At 46.9% G+C, this 16,619-nt stretch overlaps 1 protein-coding gene across 1 annotated transcript in view; it reads left to right on the plus strand.

The window, feature by feature from the left end:
- Positions 1–16,619, plus strand: part of LOC118398938 (ephrin type-A receptor 7-like) — a 301,118-nt gene that overhangs the window by 258,334 nt on the left and 26,165 nt on the right. Inside the window, exons 9-11 of the mRNA XM_052471925.1 lie at positions 1,644–1,699; positions 4,014–4,139; positions 15,659–15,844. Of these exons, the coding sequence (XP_052327885.1) occupies positions 1,644–1,699; positions 4,014–4,139; positions 15,659–15,844 (368 nt within the window). The remainder of the gene's footprint in view (positions 1–1,643; positions 1,700–4,013; positions 4,140–15,658; positions 15,845–16,619) is intronic.

Below are 16,619 nucleotides of genomic sequence, written 5' to 3' on the forward strand. Positions count from 1 at the left end.
CTGCACTCCTCCCTCCCCTCACCCCTGCTCCTCCCTCTTTCCTTTCTCCCCTTGACCCTTTATTTTGGGTAATATTCCTCCGCTCTTTCTCCCTCATTCTTTTCCTGCCTGACCCAGTCCAACTCCACCGCCCCTGTCGAGACAGAGAGATGATAGAACAGTGACTCCTTGTGCGTGTACTTTAAGGTGTATGCTATGTTGATGTGTATTGGGGTGCTTAACAGGGGTCATCTGGAGAAGAGACCTGGGTCTCGGCATTGACTCCCTGTCCAAATAAAGGTTAAATAAATAAAGGTTTACATTTTTTTTCTTTATGTCCTTGGGCCTGGTTCCATTCGGATCCGGCTGCCCATTTTGGATTTCACAGATGACGGTTGATGCGTTATGGTGTAGGGCTAGGTGGAGCTTACACCTGTCCATGCTTTCAGACCTGTGAAAGTGGCAGGTATAGGGGCTAGGGGCTGAAATGGTACCAGGCTGTAGTATGCCCTTTGCGCTCTTGCTCTCTCTCTCTCGCTCTCGCTCTCGCTCTCGCTCTCGCTCTCGCTCTCTCTCACTCTCTCGCTCTCTCTCTCGTCCTGCAGTTTAAGAGTCTGTGTGTGTGTCAGCATCCCCTCCAAACCTGTCTTTCCCATCGCACTGTGTGTGCATGCACTGGTGATATGGCTTGACATGCGCATTAACACACATGAACAGACACAAACAAGGACACGCACACAGACAGCGCATGCACACATGAACAGACGCACGCATTAACAAGCACACGCACACACACGGACATGCAGACACTAATGCACAGTTGCGATCACACAAAAACAATAACGCTCACTCACACTCCTCTTGTATAGGCGGCTGGTGAATGGGGAGGATGGGCTCGTAGTAATGGCTGAAATGGTATCAAATATGCCATTCCATTCACTCCATTCCAGCCATTATTATGAGACGTGCTCCCCTCACCAGCCTCCTGTGTTTTATTATATGTTTATGCAAATATTTAGCCTTTATCTCTGTTTGACCCTGTGCCTTTCTTTTGTTTCAAACTGGTTGTGAATTAGAGAATGCTTCTTCACGACCTCTAATGAATTGTAGCACTTCATCAAGGCCTCTTGTCCTCATCTCAATTCCCATGTGCACGGTGGCCAAACAGAATGCCTGACTCTGGCTGTCCCCATTCAGTTCTTAATGTCTCACTCTGGTGGTCTTAAGAGCAAGGCCCTGAACTCTCTCTCTCTCTCTCTCTCTCCAGTTGGAAAGCGCCACCAATTAGACAGCCACTCTACTACTCTGTGGAGGCACAGGATGAGCTATGTGAGAGGAAGTGTGTACAGCTCATTAGAACAGTTGGAAGAGTGTGTGTGTTATGGGTTGGGGGGTATTTATGCAGAAGTGTTTGTGCGAGTTATGAAGGTACGCCCATGTGCAGGTTTGATTTCCACAGGAGGTGCCCGGTTTCAGAAGTGACTTTTGTCCAGCCAGTTCCACTGAACAACAGTGATCCATGTTCCAATTCACTGAGGTCCAGAAACCTATTGTTCTCATTTTAAGAGGAATTGAAGACTTGTATCATCTATTTATTTTTTATATAGCTAGTGATGTTCTCTATCTCTGTTTGTTCCCCCTCTCTGTTTGTTCCCTCTCTGCAGACAGTGTAGATACAGCAAGGCCAGTCAGGAGGGAGACGAAGAGCTGTACTTCCAATGTGAGTAACTGTGTCGACACACACACTCCCTCTCTCCCTCTCTCTCTCTCTCTCTGTGTGTGTGAAGTATTATCTTGTGCATGACCATTAATACTTAATTCCATGTGCGTGCTTAGGATACACTGAGCACACTGTTACAGTCCGTTGGATGGTGTGCGAGGCGGAATGTGATGGAGAGAGATTTAAATAAATAGGGAGGGAGGAGGATGAGGGGGGAGGGAGAGAAGGGAATTGATAGCTGGAGCAAAGACAACGAAGGAGAAATAAGGATATGAAGCGGGCCAGCCAGATGATTTGCTGTCCCCCGACTAGGAAGGATTTCAATGTTTCCCATGTCTGTTTTTCCAACAACCATTTTGAAGGACTTTGTTTCACCGATTTGTGGGCTGTTTGACATTTTTCCTGCGTGTGTGTGTGTGTGTGTGTGCGTGTGTGCGTGCGTGCGTGCGTGCGTGCGCTTGGTGAATAATGAGCTGCAGCCATGTGGCTGGGAATGAAATCTGCTCAAATAAGGACACGCCAGCAGCTGACGAGCTCACACACACTCGCACACTTTCTGAGACGAGCACAAATGCGGACAGACATCTGCGCACACTTAAAACGTGTAAACACAGACACACACACACACAACCATACACACAACCATACACATACACACTTCCCCCGCCTCCCCGTTGAAAACGCTACTTATTCAATCTCTGGGGTGCCCCTATTGCTGCCCACAGACTGTGCTGTGTGAATGACATGAAGCCGTTTCCTCCCCCTTTGGTGGGTCTACGTACATCTCTTTGTGTGTGGATTTCTTGTGCAGTCATGCAGTCTTAAGATCCATTCATTTCCCCTCAATCGCTTGTGGCAAAGACACGGTTAACCGGGAAACAAATCAACCACACAAAAAGCCCAAGCAGAGAGAGAAGGAGCGCGAGCAGAAATGAATCAAGACTGGTGCTGGCCTACTTTAAATAAAAGTAATAACTCCTCCGCTGAGCTATTGTTTTGTGTGGTCGGGAAAAAGAGGCTCTTCAATCCTTCCACTCAACACAGGCCAGCTGGAATGGAGAAGCTTTCATTTGCTCTGCAATCAGACTTTTTTGTGTGTCTGTGTGTGTGTCTGTGTGTGTGTGTGTGTGTGCGTGTGCGTGATCAATAAGCTGTTATGAGACAGTGAGTCGAGACCTGGTCGATTTTAGAGTTGTAATCACATTTCAGAACCAGTCTGGCCCCAAAGGCTTCTGGGATGGCCCGGAACATTCACAATGGAGGACAGGTTAGAAGGCAAGAGTTCACAGAACAGACATTTAGTGTGAGTTCACAGAACAGACATTTAGTGTGAGTTCACAGGACAGACATTTAGTGTGAGTTCACAGGACAGACATTTAGTGTGAGTTCACAGGACAGACATTTAGTGTGAGTTCACAGGACAGACATTTAGTGTGAGTTCACAGAACAGACATTTAGTGTGAGTTCACAGAACAGACATTTAGTGTGAGTTCACAGAACAGACATTTAGTGTGAGTTCACAGGACAGACATTTAGTGTGAGTTCACAGATACGTGTGGGATAGGGACCAAATATCACCTCCTTTGATGCAGGTAGAGTTTTCAGGTTGCTTTTTGTGAAATAAACTCTCCTAACAAAGTGACACACTCAAACGCTTTTACCTCCGCATTTCCTGACAATTATTCCCGACCCTAGTTTCTAGTGAAGATGATTAGTTATTTCTTCAACGGTTCTGAAGTCTAAGACAGGAACCCTTTAAGCCGAGCTACTCTGTCTCGGGGAAATGTGCGATGCACAAGTAAGACATTCAGTTAGTGATGTGGTTGATTCCCTTTTTTCCTTTCTTTTTTCCCCCCAAACAGTTCAATGGCTGAGAAAAGGGCGACGAGACAAACAACGTATTCAAATGTTAAAACCCCACCCACAGGTTAAAACCCCACCCACAGGTTAAAACCCCACCCACAGGTTAAAACCCCACCCACAGGTTAAAACACCACCCACAGGTTAAAACCCCACCCACAGGTTAAAACACCACCCACAGGTTAAACCACAGGTTAAAACACCACCCACAGGTTAAAACCCCACCCACAGGTTAAAACCCCACCCACAGGTTAAACCACAGGTTAAAACACCACCCACAGGTTAAACCACCACCCGCACGGTAGTTGTCTAGTGAAAGAGTACGCTACGGATTCCCACTCATGTCGTGATCTATTTCACGTGCCTTAGTAGTGTCGAATACGGATTTGTGATTCTGTGGTGTTGCGGTAGATTGTGCAGGTCGTAATATTATATGACCGTCTGTGTCCCACAGTTAAGATCCCGACCCGGAGGACCTACATAGACCCAGAGACGTGTGAGGACCTGGTGCAGGCTGTCCTCGCCTTTGCCAAAGAGCTCGACAACTCCAGCATCAAAATAGAGAGAATCGTGCACACAGGTACTGAGACAGTGCTTTGGCTTTCATATACTCTCATATTCTCTTTCTTTGTGCTTCTGTCTTTTTCTTTGCCAATTTTCACTCCTCCCTGTTTGCCCTGTCTTTGTCTCCTTTTCTGTCTCTCCCCCCGCTCTTTCTGTCTCTCTCTCGCTCTCTCTCCTCCGCTCTCTCTCTCGCTCTCTCTCCTCCGCTCTCTCTCTCGCTCTCTCTCCTCCGCTCTCTCTCTCGCTCTCTCTCCTCCGCTCTCTCTCGCTCTCTCTCCTCCGCTCTCTCTCGCTCTCTCTCCTCCGCTCTCTCTCGCTCTCTCTCCTCCGCTCTCTCTCTCTCGCTCCTCCGCTCTCTCTCAATTCAATTCAATTCAAGGGCTTTATTGGCATGGGAAACATGTGTTAACATTGCCAAAGCAAGTGAGGTAGACAACATACAAAGTGAATATATAAAGTGAAAAACAACAAAAATGAACAGTAAACATTACACATACAGAAGTTTCAAAACAGTAAAGACATTACAAATGTCATATTATATATATATATATACAATGTACAAATAGTTAAAGGACACAAGATAAAATAAATAAGCATAAATATGGGTTGTATTTACAATGGTGTTTGTTCTTCACTGGTTGCCCTTTTCTCGTGGCAACGGGTCACAAATCTTGCTGCTGTGATGGCACACTGTGGAATTTCACCCAGTAGATATGGGAGTTTTTCAAAATTGGATTTGTTTTCGAATTCTTTGTGGATCTGTGTGATCTCGGGAAATATGTATCTCTAATATGGTCATACATTGGGCAGGAGGTTAGGAAGTGCAGCTCAGTTTCCACCTCATTTTGTGGGCAGTGAGCACATAGCCTGTCTTTTCTTGAGAGCCATGTCTGCCTACGGTGGCCTTTCTCAATAGCAAGGCTATGCTCACTGAGTCTGTACATAGTCAAAGCTTTCCTTAATTTTGGGTCAGTCACAGTGGTCAGGTATTCTGCCGCTGTGTACTCTCTGTGTAGGGCCAAATAGCATTCTAGTTTGCTCTGTTTTTTTGTTAATTCTTTCCAATGTGTTAAGTAATTATCTTTTTGTTTTCTCATGATTTGGTTGGGTCTAATTGTGCTGTTGTCCTGGGGCTCTGTAGGGTGTGTTTGTGTTTGTGAACAGAGCCCCAGGGCCAGCTTGCTTAGGGACTCTTCTCCAGGTTCATCTCTCTGTAGGTGATGGCTTTGTTATGGAAGGTTTGTGAATCGCTTCCTTTTAGGTGGTTGTAGAATTTAATGGCTCTTTTCTGGATTTTGATAATTAGTGGGTATCGGCCTAATTCTGCTCTGCATGCATTATTTGGTGTTTTACGTTGTACACGGAGGATATTTTTGCAGAATTCTGCGTGCAGAGTCTCAATTTGGTGTTTGTCCCATTTTGTGAAGTCTTGGTTGGTGAGCGGACCCCAGACCTCACAACCATAAAGGGCAATGGGCTCTATGACTGATTCAAGTATTTTTAGCCAAATCCTAATGTTGAAATTTATGTTTCTTTTGATGGCATACAATGCCCTTCTTGCCTTGTCTCTCAGATCGTTCACAGCTTTGTGGAAGTTACCTGTGGCGCTGATGTTTAGGCCAAGGTATGTATAGTTTTTTGTGTGCTCTAGGGCAACAGTGTCTAGATGGAATTTGTATTTGTGGTCCTGGTGACTGGACCTTTTTTGGAACACCATTATTTTGGTCTTACTGAGATTTACTGTCAGGGCCCAGGTCTGACAGAATCTGTGCATAAGATCTAGGTGCTGCTGTAGGCCCTCCTTGGTTGGTGACAGAAGCACCAGATCATCAGCAAACAGCAGACATTTGACTTTGGATTCTAGCAGGGGGAGGCCGGGTGCTGCAGACTTTTCTAGTGCCCGATCATGTATATGTTTTTGCTCTTTATTCTTTGTTATAGAACCAATAAGATTGGAGAAGTGGTTTACCCATACATCTCCATTTTGGATAGATAATTCTTCGTGTTGTTGTTTGTTTAGTGTTTTCCAATTTTCCCAGAAGTGGTTAGAGTCTATGGATTCTTCAATTGCATTGAGCTGATTTCTGACATGCTGTTCCTTCTTTTTCCGTAGTGTATTTCTGTATTGTTTTAGTGATTCACCATAGTGAAGGCGTAGACTCAGGTTTTCCGGGTCTCTATGTTTTTGGTTCTCAATTTCTTTCTTAGATTTTTGCATTCTTCATCAAACCATTTGTCATTATTGTTAATTTTCTTCGGTTTTCTATTTGAGATTTTTAGATTTGATAGGGAAGCTGAGAGGTCAAATATACTGTTAAGATTTTCTACTGCCAAGTTTACACCTTCACTATTACAGTGGAACGTTTTACCCAGGAAATTGTCTAAAAGGGATTGAATTTGTTGTTGCCTAATTGTTTTTTGGTAGGTTTCCAAACTGCATTCCTTCCATCTATAGCATTTCTTAATGTTACTCAGTTCCTTTGGCTTTGATGCCTCATGATTGAGTATTGCTCTGTTTAAGTAGACTGTGATTTTGCTGTGGTCTGATAGGGGTGTTAGTGGACTGACTGTGAACGCTCTGAGAGATTCTGGGTTGAGGTCAGTGATAAATCAAATCAAATCAAATCAAATTTATTTATATAGCCCTTCGTACATCAGCTGATATCTCAAAGTGCTGTACAGAAACCCAGCCTAAAACCCCAAACAGCAAACAATGCAGGTGTAAAAGCACGGTGGCTAGGAAAAACTCCCTAGAAAGGCCAAAACCTAGGAAGAAACCTAGAGAGGAACCGGGCTATGTGGGGTGGCCAGTCCTCTTCTGGCTGTGCCGGGTAGAGATTATAACAGAACATGACCAAGATGTTCAAATGTTCATAAATGACCAGCATGGTCGAATAATAATAAGGCAGAACAGTTGAAACTGGAGCAGCAGCACAGTCAGGTGGACTGGGGACAGCAAGGAGCCATCATGTCAGGTAGTCCTGGGGCACGGTCCTAGGGCTCAGGTCCTCCGAGAGAGAGAAAGAAAGAGAGAATTAGAGAGAGCATATGTGGGGTGGCCAGTCCTCTTCTGGCTGTGCCGGGTGGAGATTATAACAGAACGTGGCCAAGATGTTCAAATGTTCATAAATGACCAGCATGGTTGAATAATAGTAAGGCAGAACAGTTGAAACTGGAGCAGGAGCATGGCCAGGTGGACTGGGGACAGCAAGGAGTCCTCATGTCAGGTAGTCCTGGGACATGGTCCTAGGGCCCAGGCCAGTTGAAACTGAGCAGCAGCATGGCCAGGTGGACTGGGGACAGCAAGGAGTCATCATGTCAGTGTAGTCCTGGGGCATGGTCCTAGGGCTCAGGTCCTCCGAGAGAGAGAAAGAATTAGAGAACGCACAATTCACACAGGACACCGACTAGGACAGGAGAAGTACTCCAGATATAACAAACTGAACCAAGCCCCCGACACATGAACTACTGCAGCATAAATACTGGAGGCTGAGACAGGAGGGGTCAGGAGACACTGTGGCCCCATCCGAGGACACCCCCGGACAGGGCCAAACAGGAAGGATATAACCCCACCCACTTTGCCAAAGCACAGCCCCCACACCACTAGAGGGATATCTTCAACCACCAACTTACCATCCTGAGACAAGGCCGAGTATAGCCCACAAAGATCTCCGCCACGGTACAACCCAAGGGGGGGGGGGCAACCCAGACAGGCCGACCACAACAGTGAATCAACCCACCCAGGGACGGCACGAGAGAGCCCCAGCAAGCCAGTGACTCCCCCGTAACAGGGTTAGAGGCAGAGAATCCCAGTGGAAAGAGGGGAACCGGCCAGGCAGAGACAGCAAGGGCGGTTCGTTGCTCCAGAGCCTTTCCGTTCACCTTCCCACTCCTGGGCCAGACTACACTCAATCATATGACCCACTGAAGAGATGAGTCTTCAGTAAAGACTTAAAGGTTGAGACCGAGTTTGCGTCTCTGACATGGGTAGGCAGACCGTTCCATAAAAATGGAGCTCTATAGGAGAAAGCCCTGCCTCCAGCTGTTTGCTTAGAAATTCTAGGGACAATTAGGAGGCCTGCGTCTTGTGACCGTAGCGTACGTGTAGGTATGTACGGCAGGACCAAATCAGAGAGGTAGGTAGGAGCAAGCCCATGTAATGCTTTGTAGGTTAGCAGTAAAACCTTGAAATCAGCCCTTGCTTTGACAGGAAGCCAGTGTAGAGAGGCTAGCACTGGAGTAATATGATCAAATTTTTTGGTTCTAGTCAGGATTCTAGCAGCCGTATTTAGCACTAACTGAAGTTTATTTAGTGCTTTATCCGGGTAGCCGGAAAATAGAGCATTGCAGTAGTCTAACCTAGAAGTGACAAAAGCATGGATTAATTTTTCTGCATCATTTTTGGACAGAAAGTTTCTGATTTTTGCAATGTTACGTAGATGGAAAAAAGCTGTCCTCGAAATGGTCTTGATATGTTCTTCAAAAGAGAGATCAGGGTCCAGAGTAACGCCGAGGTCCTTCACAGTTTTATTTGAGACGACTGTACAACCATTAAGATTAATTGTCAGATTCAACAGAAGATCTCTTTGTTTCTTGGGACCTAGAACAAGCATCTCTGTTTTGTCCGAGTTTAATAGTAGAAAGTTTGCAGCCATCCACTTCCTTATGTCTGAAACACATGCTTCTAGCGAGGGCAATTTTGGGGCTTCACCATGTTTCATTGAAATGTACAGCTGTGTGTCATCCGCATAGCAGTGAAAGTTTACATTATGTTTTCGAATAACATCCCCAAGAGGTAAAATATATAGTGAAAACAATAGTGGTCCTAAAACAGAACCTTGAGGAACACCGAAATGTACAGTTGATTTGTCAGAGGACAAACCATTCACAGAGACAAACTGATATCTTTCCGACAGATAAGACCTAAACCAGGCCAGAACATGTCCGTGTAGACCAATTTGGGTTTCCAATCTCTCCAAAAGAATGTGGTGATCGATGGTATCAAAAGCAGCACTAAGGTCTAGGAGCACGAGGACAGATGCAGAGCCTCGGTCCGATGCCATTAAAATGTCATTTACCACCTTCACAAGTGCCGTCTCAGTGCTATGATGGGGTCTAAAACCAGACTGAAGCATTTCGTATACATTGTTTGTCTTCAGGAAGGCAGTGAGTTGCTGCGCAACAGCCTTCTCTAAAATCTTTGAGAGGAATGGAAGATTCGATATAGGCCGATAGTTTTTATATTTTCTGGGTCAAGGTTTGGCTTTTTCAAGAGAGGCTTTATTACTGCCACTTTTAGTGAGTTTGGTACACATCCAGTGGATAGAGAGCCGTTTATTATGTTCAACATAGGAGGGCCAAGCACAGGAAGCAGCTCTTTCAGTAGTTTAGTTGGAATAGGGTCCAGTATACAGCTTGAAGGTTTAGAGGCCATGATTATTTTCATCATTGTGTCAAGAGATATAGTACTAAAACACTTGAGCGTCTCTCTTGATCCTAGGTCCTGGCAGAGTTGTGCAGACTCAGGACAACTGAGGTTTGGAGGAATACGCAGGTTTAAAGAGGAGTCCGTAATTTGCTTTCTAATAATCATAATCTTTTCCTCAAAGAAGTTCATGAATTTATCACTGCTAAAGTGAAAGTCATCCTCTCTTGGGGAATGCTGCTTTTTAGTTAGCTTTGCCACAGTATCAAAAAGGAATTTCGGATTGTTCTTATTTTCCTCAATTAAGTTAGAAAAATAGGACGATCGAGCAGCAGTAAGGGCTCTTCGGTACTGCACGGTACCGTTCTTCCAAGCTAGTCGGAAGACTTCCAGTTTGGTGTGGCGCCATTTCCGTTCCAATTTTCTGGAAGCTTGCTTCAGAGCTCGGGTATTTTCTGTGTACCAGGGAGCTAGTTTCTTATGAGACATTTTTTTAGTTTTTAGGGGTGCAACTGCATCTAGGGTATTGCGCAAGGTTAAATTGAGATCCTCAGTTAGGTGGTTAACGGATTTTTGTCCTCTGGCGTCCTTGGGTAGGCAGAGGAGTCTGAAGGGCATCAAGGAATCTTTGTGTTGTCTGTGAATTTATAGCACGACTTTTGATGTTCCTTGGTTGGGGTCTGAGCAGATTATTTGTTGCAATTGCAAACGTAATAAAATGGTGGTCCGATAGTCCAGGATTATGAGGAAAAACATTAAGATCCACAACATTTATTCCATGGGACAAAACTAGGTCCAGCGTATGACTGTGACAGTGAGTGGGTCCAGAGACATGTTGGACAAAACCCACTGAGTCGATGATGGCTCCAAAAGCCTTTTGGAGTGGGTCTGTGGACTTTTCCATGTGAATATTAAAGTCACCAAAGATTTGAATATTATCTGCAATGACTACAAGGTCTGATAGGAATTCAGGGAACTCAGTGAGAAACGCTGTATATGGCCCAGGAGGCCTGTAAACAGTAGCTATAAAAAGTGATTGAGTAGGCTGCATAGATTTCATGACTAGAAGCTCAAAAGACGAAAACGTCATTTTTTGTTTTGTAAATTGAAATTTGCTATCGTAAATGTTAGCAACACCTCCGCCTTTGCGGGATGCACGGGGGATATGGTCACTAGTGTAGCCAGGAGGTGAGGCCTCATTTAAAACAGTAAATTCATCAGGCTTAAGCCATGTTTCAGTCAGGCCAATCACATCAAGATTATGATCAGTGATTAGTTCATTGACTATAATTGCCTTTGAAGTAAGGGATCTAACATTAAGTAGCCCTATTTTGAGATGTGAGGTATCATGATCTCTTTCAGTAATGACAGGAATGGAGGTGGTCTTTATCCTAGTGAGATTGCTAAGGCGAACACCGCCATGTTTAGTTTTGCCCAACCTAGGTCGAGGCACAGACACGGTCTCAATGGTGATAGCTGAGCTGACTACACTGACTATGCTAGTGGCAGACTCCACTATGCTGGCAGGCTGGCTAATAGCCTGCTGCCTGGCCTGCACCCTATTTCATTGTGGAGCTAGAGGAGTTAGAGCCCTGTCTATGTTGGCAGATAAGATGAGAGCACCCCTCCAGCTAGGATGGAGTCCGTCACTCCTCAGCAGGTCAGGCTTGGTCCTGTTTGTGGGTGAGTCCCAGAAAGAGGGCCAATTATCTACAAATTCTATCTTTTGGGAGGGGCAGAAAACAGTTTTCAACCAGCGATTGAGTTGTGAGACTCTGCTGTAGAGCTCATCACTCCCCTAACTGGGAGGGGGCCAGAGACAATTACTCGATGCCGACACATCTTTCTAGCTGATATGCACGCAGAAGCTATGTTGCGCTTGGTGATCTCTGACTGTTTCATCCTAACATCGTTGGTGCCGACGTGGATAACAATATCTCTATACTCTCTACACTCGCCAGTTTTAGCTTTAGCCAGCACCATCTTCAGATTAGCCTTAACGTCGGTAGCCCTGCCCCGGGTAAACAGTGTATGATCGCTGGATGATTCGCTTTAAGTCTAATACTGCGGGTAATGGAGTCGCCAATGACTAGAGTTTTCAATTTGTCAGAGCTAATGGTGGAAGCTTCGGCGTCTCAGACCCCGTAACGGGAGGAGTAGAGACCAGAGAAGACTCGGCCTCTGACACCGACCCGCTGCTTAATGGGGAAAACCGGTTGAAAGTTTCTGTCTGCTGAATGAGCGACACCGGTTGAGCGTTCCTACAGCATTTCCTTCCAGAAACCGTGAGAAAGTTGTCCGGCTGCGGGGACTGTGCCAGGGGATTTATACTACTATCTGTACTTACTGTGGCACAGACGCTGTTTCATCCTTTCCTACACTGAAATTACCCTTGCCTAACGATTGCGTCTGAAGCTGGGCTTGCAGTACAGCTATCCTCGCCGTAAGGCGAGCACAGCGGCTGCAATTAGAAGGCATCATGTTAATGTTACTACTTAGCTTCGGCTGTTGGAGGTCCTGACGAATCGTGTCCAGATAAAGCGTCCGGAGTGAAAAAGTTGAGGAAAAAATAAATAAATATATGAACGGTAATTAAAAATAATATATGCCATTTAGCAGACGCTTTTATCCAAAGCGACTTACAGTCATGTGTGCATACATTCTACATATGGGTGGTCCCGGGAATTGAACCCACTACCCTGGCGTTACAAGCGCCATGCTCTACCAACTGAGCTACAGAAGGTGAAAAAGTGAAACCCGTAAAGTTGTCAGGTAGCAAAATAGGTTGGCAACAAAACGCACAGCAATTCGAAAACAAGCCTGCAAGTTGTGACCGGAAATGACGTATCCAACAATCCAAAATTAGTCTACAGTACTACTGCCAAGAGATGAGCTATAGGTGTACCTACCATAGGAGTCCCCTCGAAGCCTACCGTTGACTATGTACATACCCAGCGTGCGACAGAGCTGCAGGAGTTGTGACCCGTTTTTGTTGGTTATGTTGTCATAGTTGTGCCTAGGGGGGCATATGTGGGAGGGGATGCTGTCACCTCCAGGCAGATGTTTGTCCCCCTGTGTGCTGAGGGTGTCAGGTTCTTGTCCGGTTCTGGCATTTAGGTTGCCACAGACTAGTACATGTCCCTGGGCCTGGAAATGATTGATTTCGCCCTCCAGGATGGAGAAGCTGTCTTCATTAAAATATGGGGATTCTAGTGGGGGGATATAGGTAGCACACAGGAGGACATTTTTCTCTGTTAGGATAATTTCCTTTTGAATTTCTAGCCAAATGTAGAATGTTCCTGTTTTGATTAATTTAATGGAGTGAGTTAGGTCTGCTCTATACCAAATTAGCATACCCCTGAGTCCCTTCCCTGTTTCACACCTGGTAGTTTGGTGGATGGGACTACCAGCTCTCTGTAACCTAGAGGGCAACCAGTGGGTCCGTCTCCTTTATACCAGGTTTCTTGCAGGATGACAATGTCTGTATTACCGATTTCTTTGGTGAAGTCTGGGTTTCTGCTCTTTAGGCCAAAGGCAGATGACCTCAGGCCTTGGATATTCCAGGATAATATAGTGAAGGCTTTTTGTTCCATAGAGTGTCCAATGTTGTTGGTCGTGGTTTGGCCTCAGGCCAGTAAGTGTGAGCAGAGCCTGCTGAGCATCTGGTACATGCCATTGGCTTGGGCGAGTGTGAGAGTGGGGTTGGGACTGTTTGCCCGCTCACTACCTGGGCGTATGTGTGGCTTCCATGTTGAGGCCCTCTTTGCGGGGGTGGGGTGCATGGGGTGGGCAGGAGTGGCATAGGTCTGATCTGAGGGGGCCTAAATGGGGTGTGGGCATGGTTGACGTGGGGGGGTGTTGATTGGTTGGGGTGGGGGTGTGGATGTGTCTGTCTGGGTTTACTGTGGTCTGGATGTAATTCCTCTTGGCGTGGGTCCTCTATGTGTAGGTCCAGGGGGGGGTCCTGCAGATCTGGGAGGGTGTCTCGCTGGTCTGGGTGGGGAGTCTATTGATCTGTTGCTCCTGTGTGAAGTGTTGGGGATACGTTTGAGAGCGATGTCCTTTAGAGTCCTGGCAAAGGTGGGCACTGCTGCCTTGTAGAGGTGGACCTGGTCGTAGAGGTGGACCTGGTCATAGAGGCTGTTCAAGTCCAGGGTGGAGTGGTGGGCCAGGAAAACATTTGGTTTTGAGGCACAGTCACGGGAAATACTTGTGTTTACCCGCTGTATTGTGGCAGGGTGGAAGTATTTTCGTGGTAGCAGGGTGGAGATAACCACTTGTGCGTTGGGGAAAGTAGAAGAAGCTTTTTCAATCACTCCCTTCAGTGCTGTTGCCACCCTTTCCTGCTGTGCTCTCAGGTCGTTTGTGCCTGTGTGTATTATTATGTGGCTGGGTGAACCTAGTTGGTCCTCAGACAGAAGGTCGAGGGCGCACTGGGTGTTTGGACACCAGAGTTTAGACACACTGTGTTTGGGAAAAAGTTTTTTTTCTTCTATATATTTCCCATTTGAGTCCATAAGTAGTACAATCTGTGTCTTGTGTTTGTCCTCAGTGGGTGTGAGGGGGTTGTCTGAAGGGCTATCAGGGTGGCTGACAGGGGGGGTGCTCAGAGGGGGTGAGAGCCGCTGGGCTTGTGGTTCTTCATTTGTCTGTTCTGCTGTGGTGTCGACTCTATGGTCAGGGTCTGGTGTGGACTGTTCTGCTGTGGTGTCGAAACTTTTGTCAGGTGCTGGGGTGGGCTGTTCTGCTGGCTTCTCTGTGGGGGTGGCCACCTCTCTAGTGGGTTGTTCTCTGTCACACGCCGTCCCCCTCAACCTCTCCTCCGTCCCCTCACCCTCTCCTCCATCCCCTCAACCTCTCCTCCACCAGCAGTCTGATCCTCTCCTCTAATGCTCTGTTCTTCTCCTGATTCTGCTCTTTCTCCTGTTGAAGTTGTCTCACCACAGTCCAGAGTGCAGATATGTCTCTGTCCACCTCCAGCTCTCCGGGTCTGGTTAAGGGGTGTTGTTGTGCTGGACTGTTGTCTGGGTCTGTGCTGACTGAAGTGTAATCACCTGCTGTTCCAGCTCCACCTGTCTTACCTCCAGCTGGGTGAATTTGTCCTTCATTTCAATGAGGGAGTGGTAGTCTGTGCTGGGAGGTTGACTCTCCGCTGGGGGTTGCTCGTCTGTGGTGTTACATAATGAAGAGGTCTGGTTTGACCCGCTCGGGGTGGGGATATCTTTATCAAGGGAGAGCTTCTCCTGTTGGGCTAATTCTTTGATTAGGTGAAAGTCCAGCTGAAACTGTTTGGGGTTACTCTGTACCATCACTGTTCCGGACTTTATTTATATTACTTGACTCAGAGTCCTCGTTATCAAGTATTCTGAGTTTCCACCCCTCGTTAATCCCCGCTCTCGTAACAGAGGGGTAGTGTGCTAATATAGCACTGTGCCATGCCAGGGGATGGTTTGTGTGGAAGATAAGGTTGCTGATGTTCCCATTTTTGTAATAGTCAGCAAAAACTCTCTCTCGCTCCTCCGCTCTCTCTCTCTCTCTCGCTCCTCTCTCTCTCTCTCTCTCGCTCCTCCTCTCTCTCTCTCTCGCTCCTCCTCTCTCTCTCGCTCCTCCGCTCTCCCTCTCGCTCCTCCGCTCTCTCTCTCGCTCCTCCGCTCTCTCTCTCGCTCCTCCGCTCTCTCTCTCTCGCTCCTCCGCTCTCTCTCTCTCTCTCGCTCCTCCGCTCTCTCTCTCTCTCTCGCTCCTCCGCTCTCTCTCTCTCTCTCTCTCGCTCCTCTGCTCTCTCTCTCTCTCCTCTGCTCTCTCTGTCGCTCCTCCGCTCTCTCTCTCTCCTCTCCTCCGCTCTCTCTCTCCTCTCCTCCGCTCTCTCTCTCCTCTCCTCCGCTCTCTCTCCGCTCCTCCGCTCTCTCTCTCTCTCCGCTCCTCCGCTCTCTCTCTCTCTCCGCTCCTCCGCTCTCTCTCTCTCTCCGCTCTTCCGCTCTCTCTCTCTCCTCTCCTCCGTTCTCTCTCTCTCCTCCGCTCTCTCTCTCTCACACTCACTCACCCCCAACTCTCTCTGGTACACCATTACTGTAGTCCACTATCTGACCCTCTTTCTGTGTCTCCACCGGCAGGTGACTTTGGGGAGGTGTGTCGTGGCTGTCTCAAGCTGCCCAGTAAGCGGGAGCTTCCGGTGGCCATCAAGGCACTGAGGGCCGGCTGCTCAGAGAAACAGAGGCGTTCCTTCCTCAGCGAGGCAGGGATACTGGGACAGTTTGACCACTCCAACATTGTCCGTCTGGAGGGGGTCATCACCAGCGGTGAGTTACCTAAATCACAAATGAACCCCTAGCCCCTACGCACTTACAGTGCATTTGGAAAGTATTCAGACCCCTTCCCATTTTCCACATTTTGTCATGTTACAGCCTTATTCTAAAATTGATTGACATTTCAAAAACAGGTTTTTAGAATGTATTAAAAATGTTAAAAAACTGAAATATCTTATTAACATTAGTATTTGGGCCCTTTGCCATGAGACTCAAAATTGAGCTCAGGTGCATCCTGTTTCCGTTGTTCATCCTTGAGATGTTTCTACAACTTGATTGGAGTCCACCTGTGGTAAATTCAATTGATTGGACATGATTTGGAAAGGTACACACCTGTCTATAGCAGGTCCCACAGTTGGCAGTGCATATCAGAGCAAAGACCAAGCTATGAGGTCGAAGGAATTGTCCGTAGAGCCCCGAGACAAGATTGTATCGAGGCACAGATCTGGGGAAGGGTACAAAAACATGTCTGCAGCATTGAAGGTCTCCTAGAACACAGTGTCCTCCATCCTTCTTAAATCAAATAAGTTTAGAACCACCAAGACTCTTCCTAGAGTAGAGTGTCCAGACAGAAGCCACTCCTCAGTAAAAGGCTCATGACAGCCCACTTGGAGTTTGCCAAAAAGCACCTAAAGGACTCGCAGACCATGAGAAACAAGATTCTCTGGTCTGATGAAACCAAGATTGAACTCTTTGGTCTGAATGCCAAGTGTCACGTCTGGCGAAAACCTGACACCAACCCCACTGTGAAGTAGGGTGGTGGCAGCAT

This window comes from Oncorhynchus keta, chromosome 20, assembly GCF_023373465.1.
Source record: "Oncorhynchus keta strain PuntledgeMale-10-30-2019 chromosome 20, Oket_V2, whole genome shotgun sequence".
Taxonomy (NCBI): Eukaryota; Metazoa; Chordata; class Actinopteri; order Salmoniformes; family Salmonidae; genus Oncorhynchus; species Oncorhynchus keta.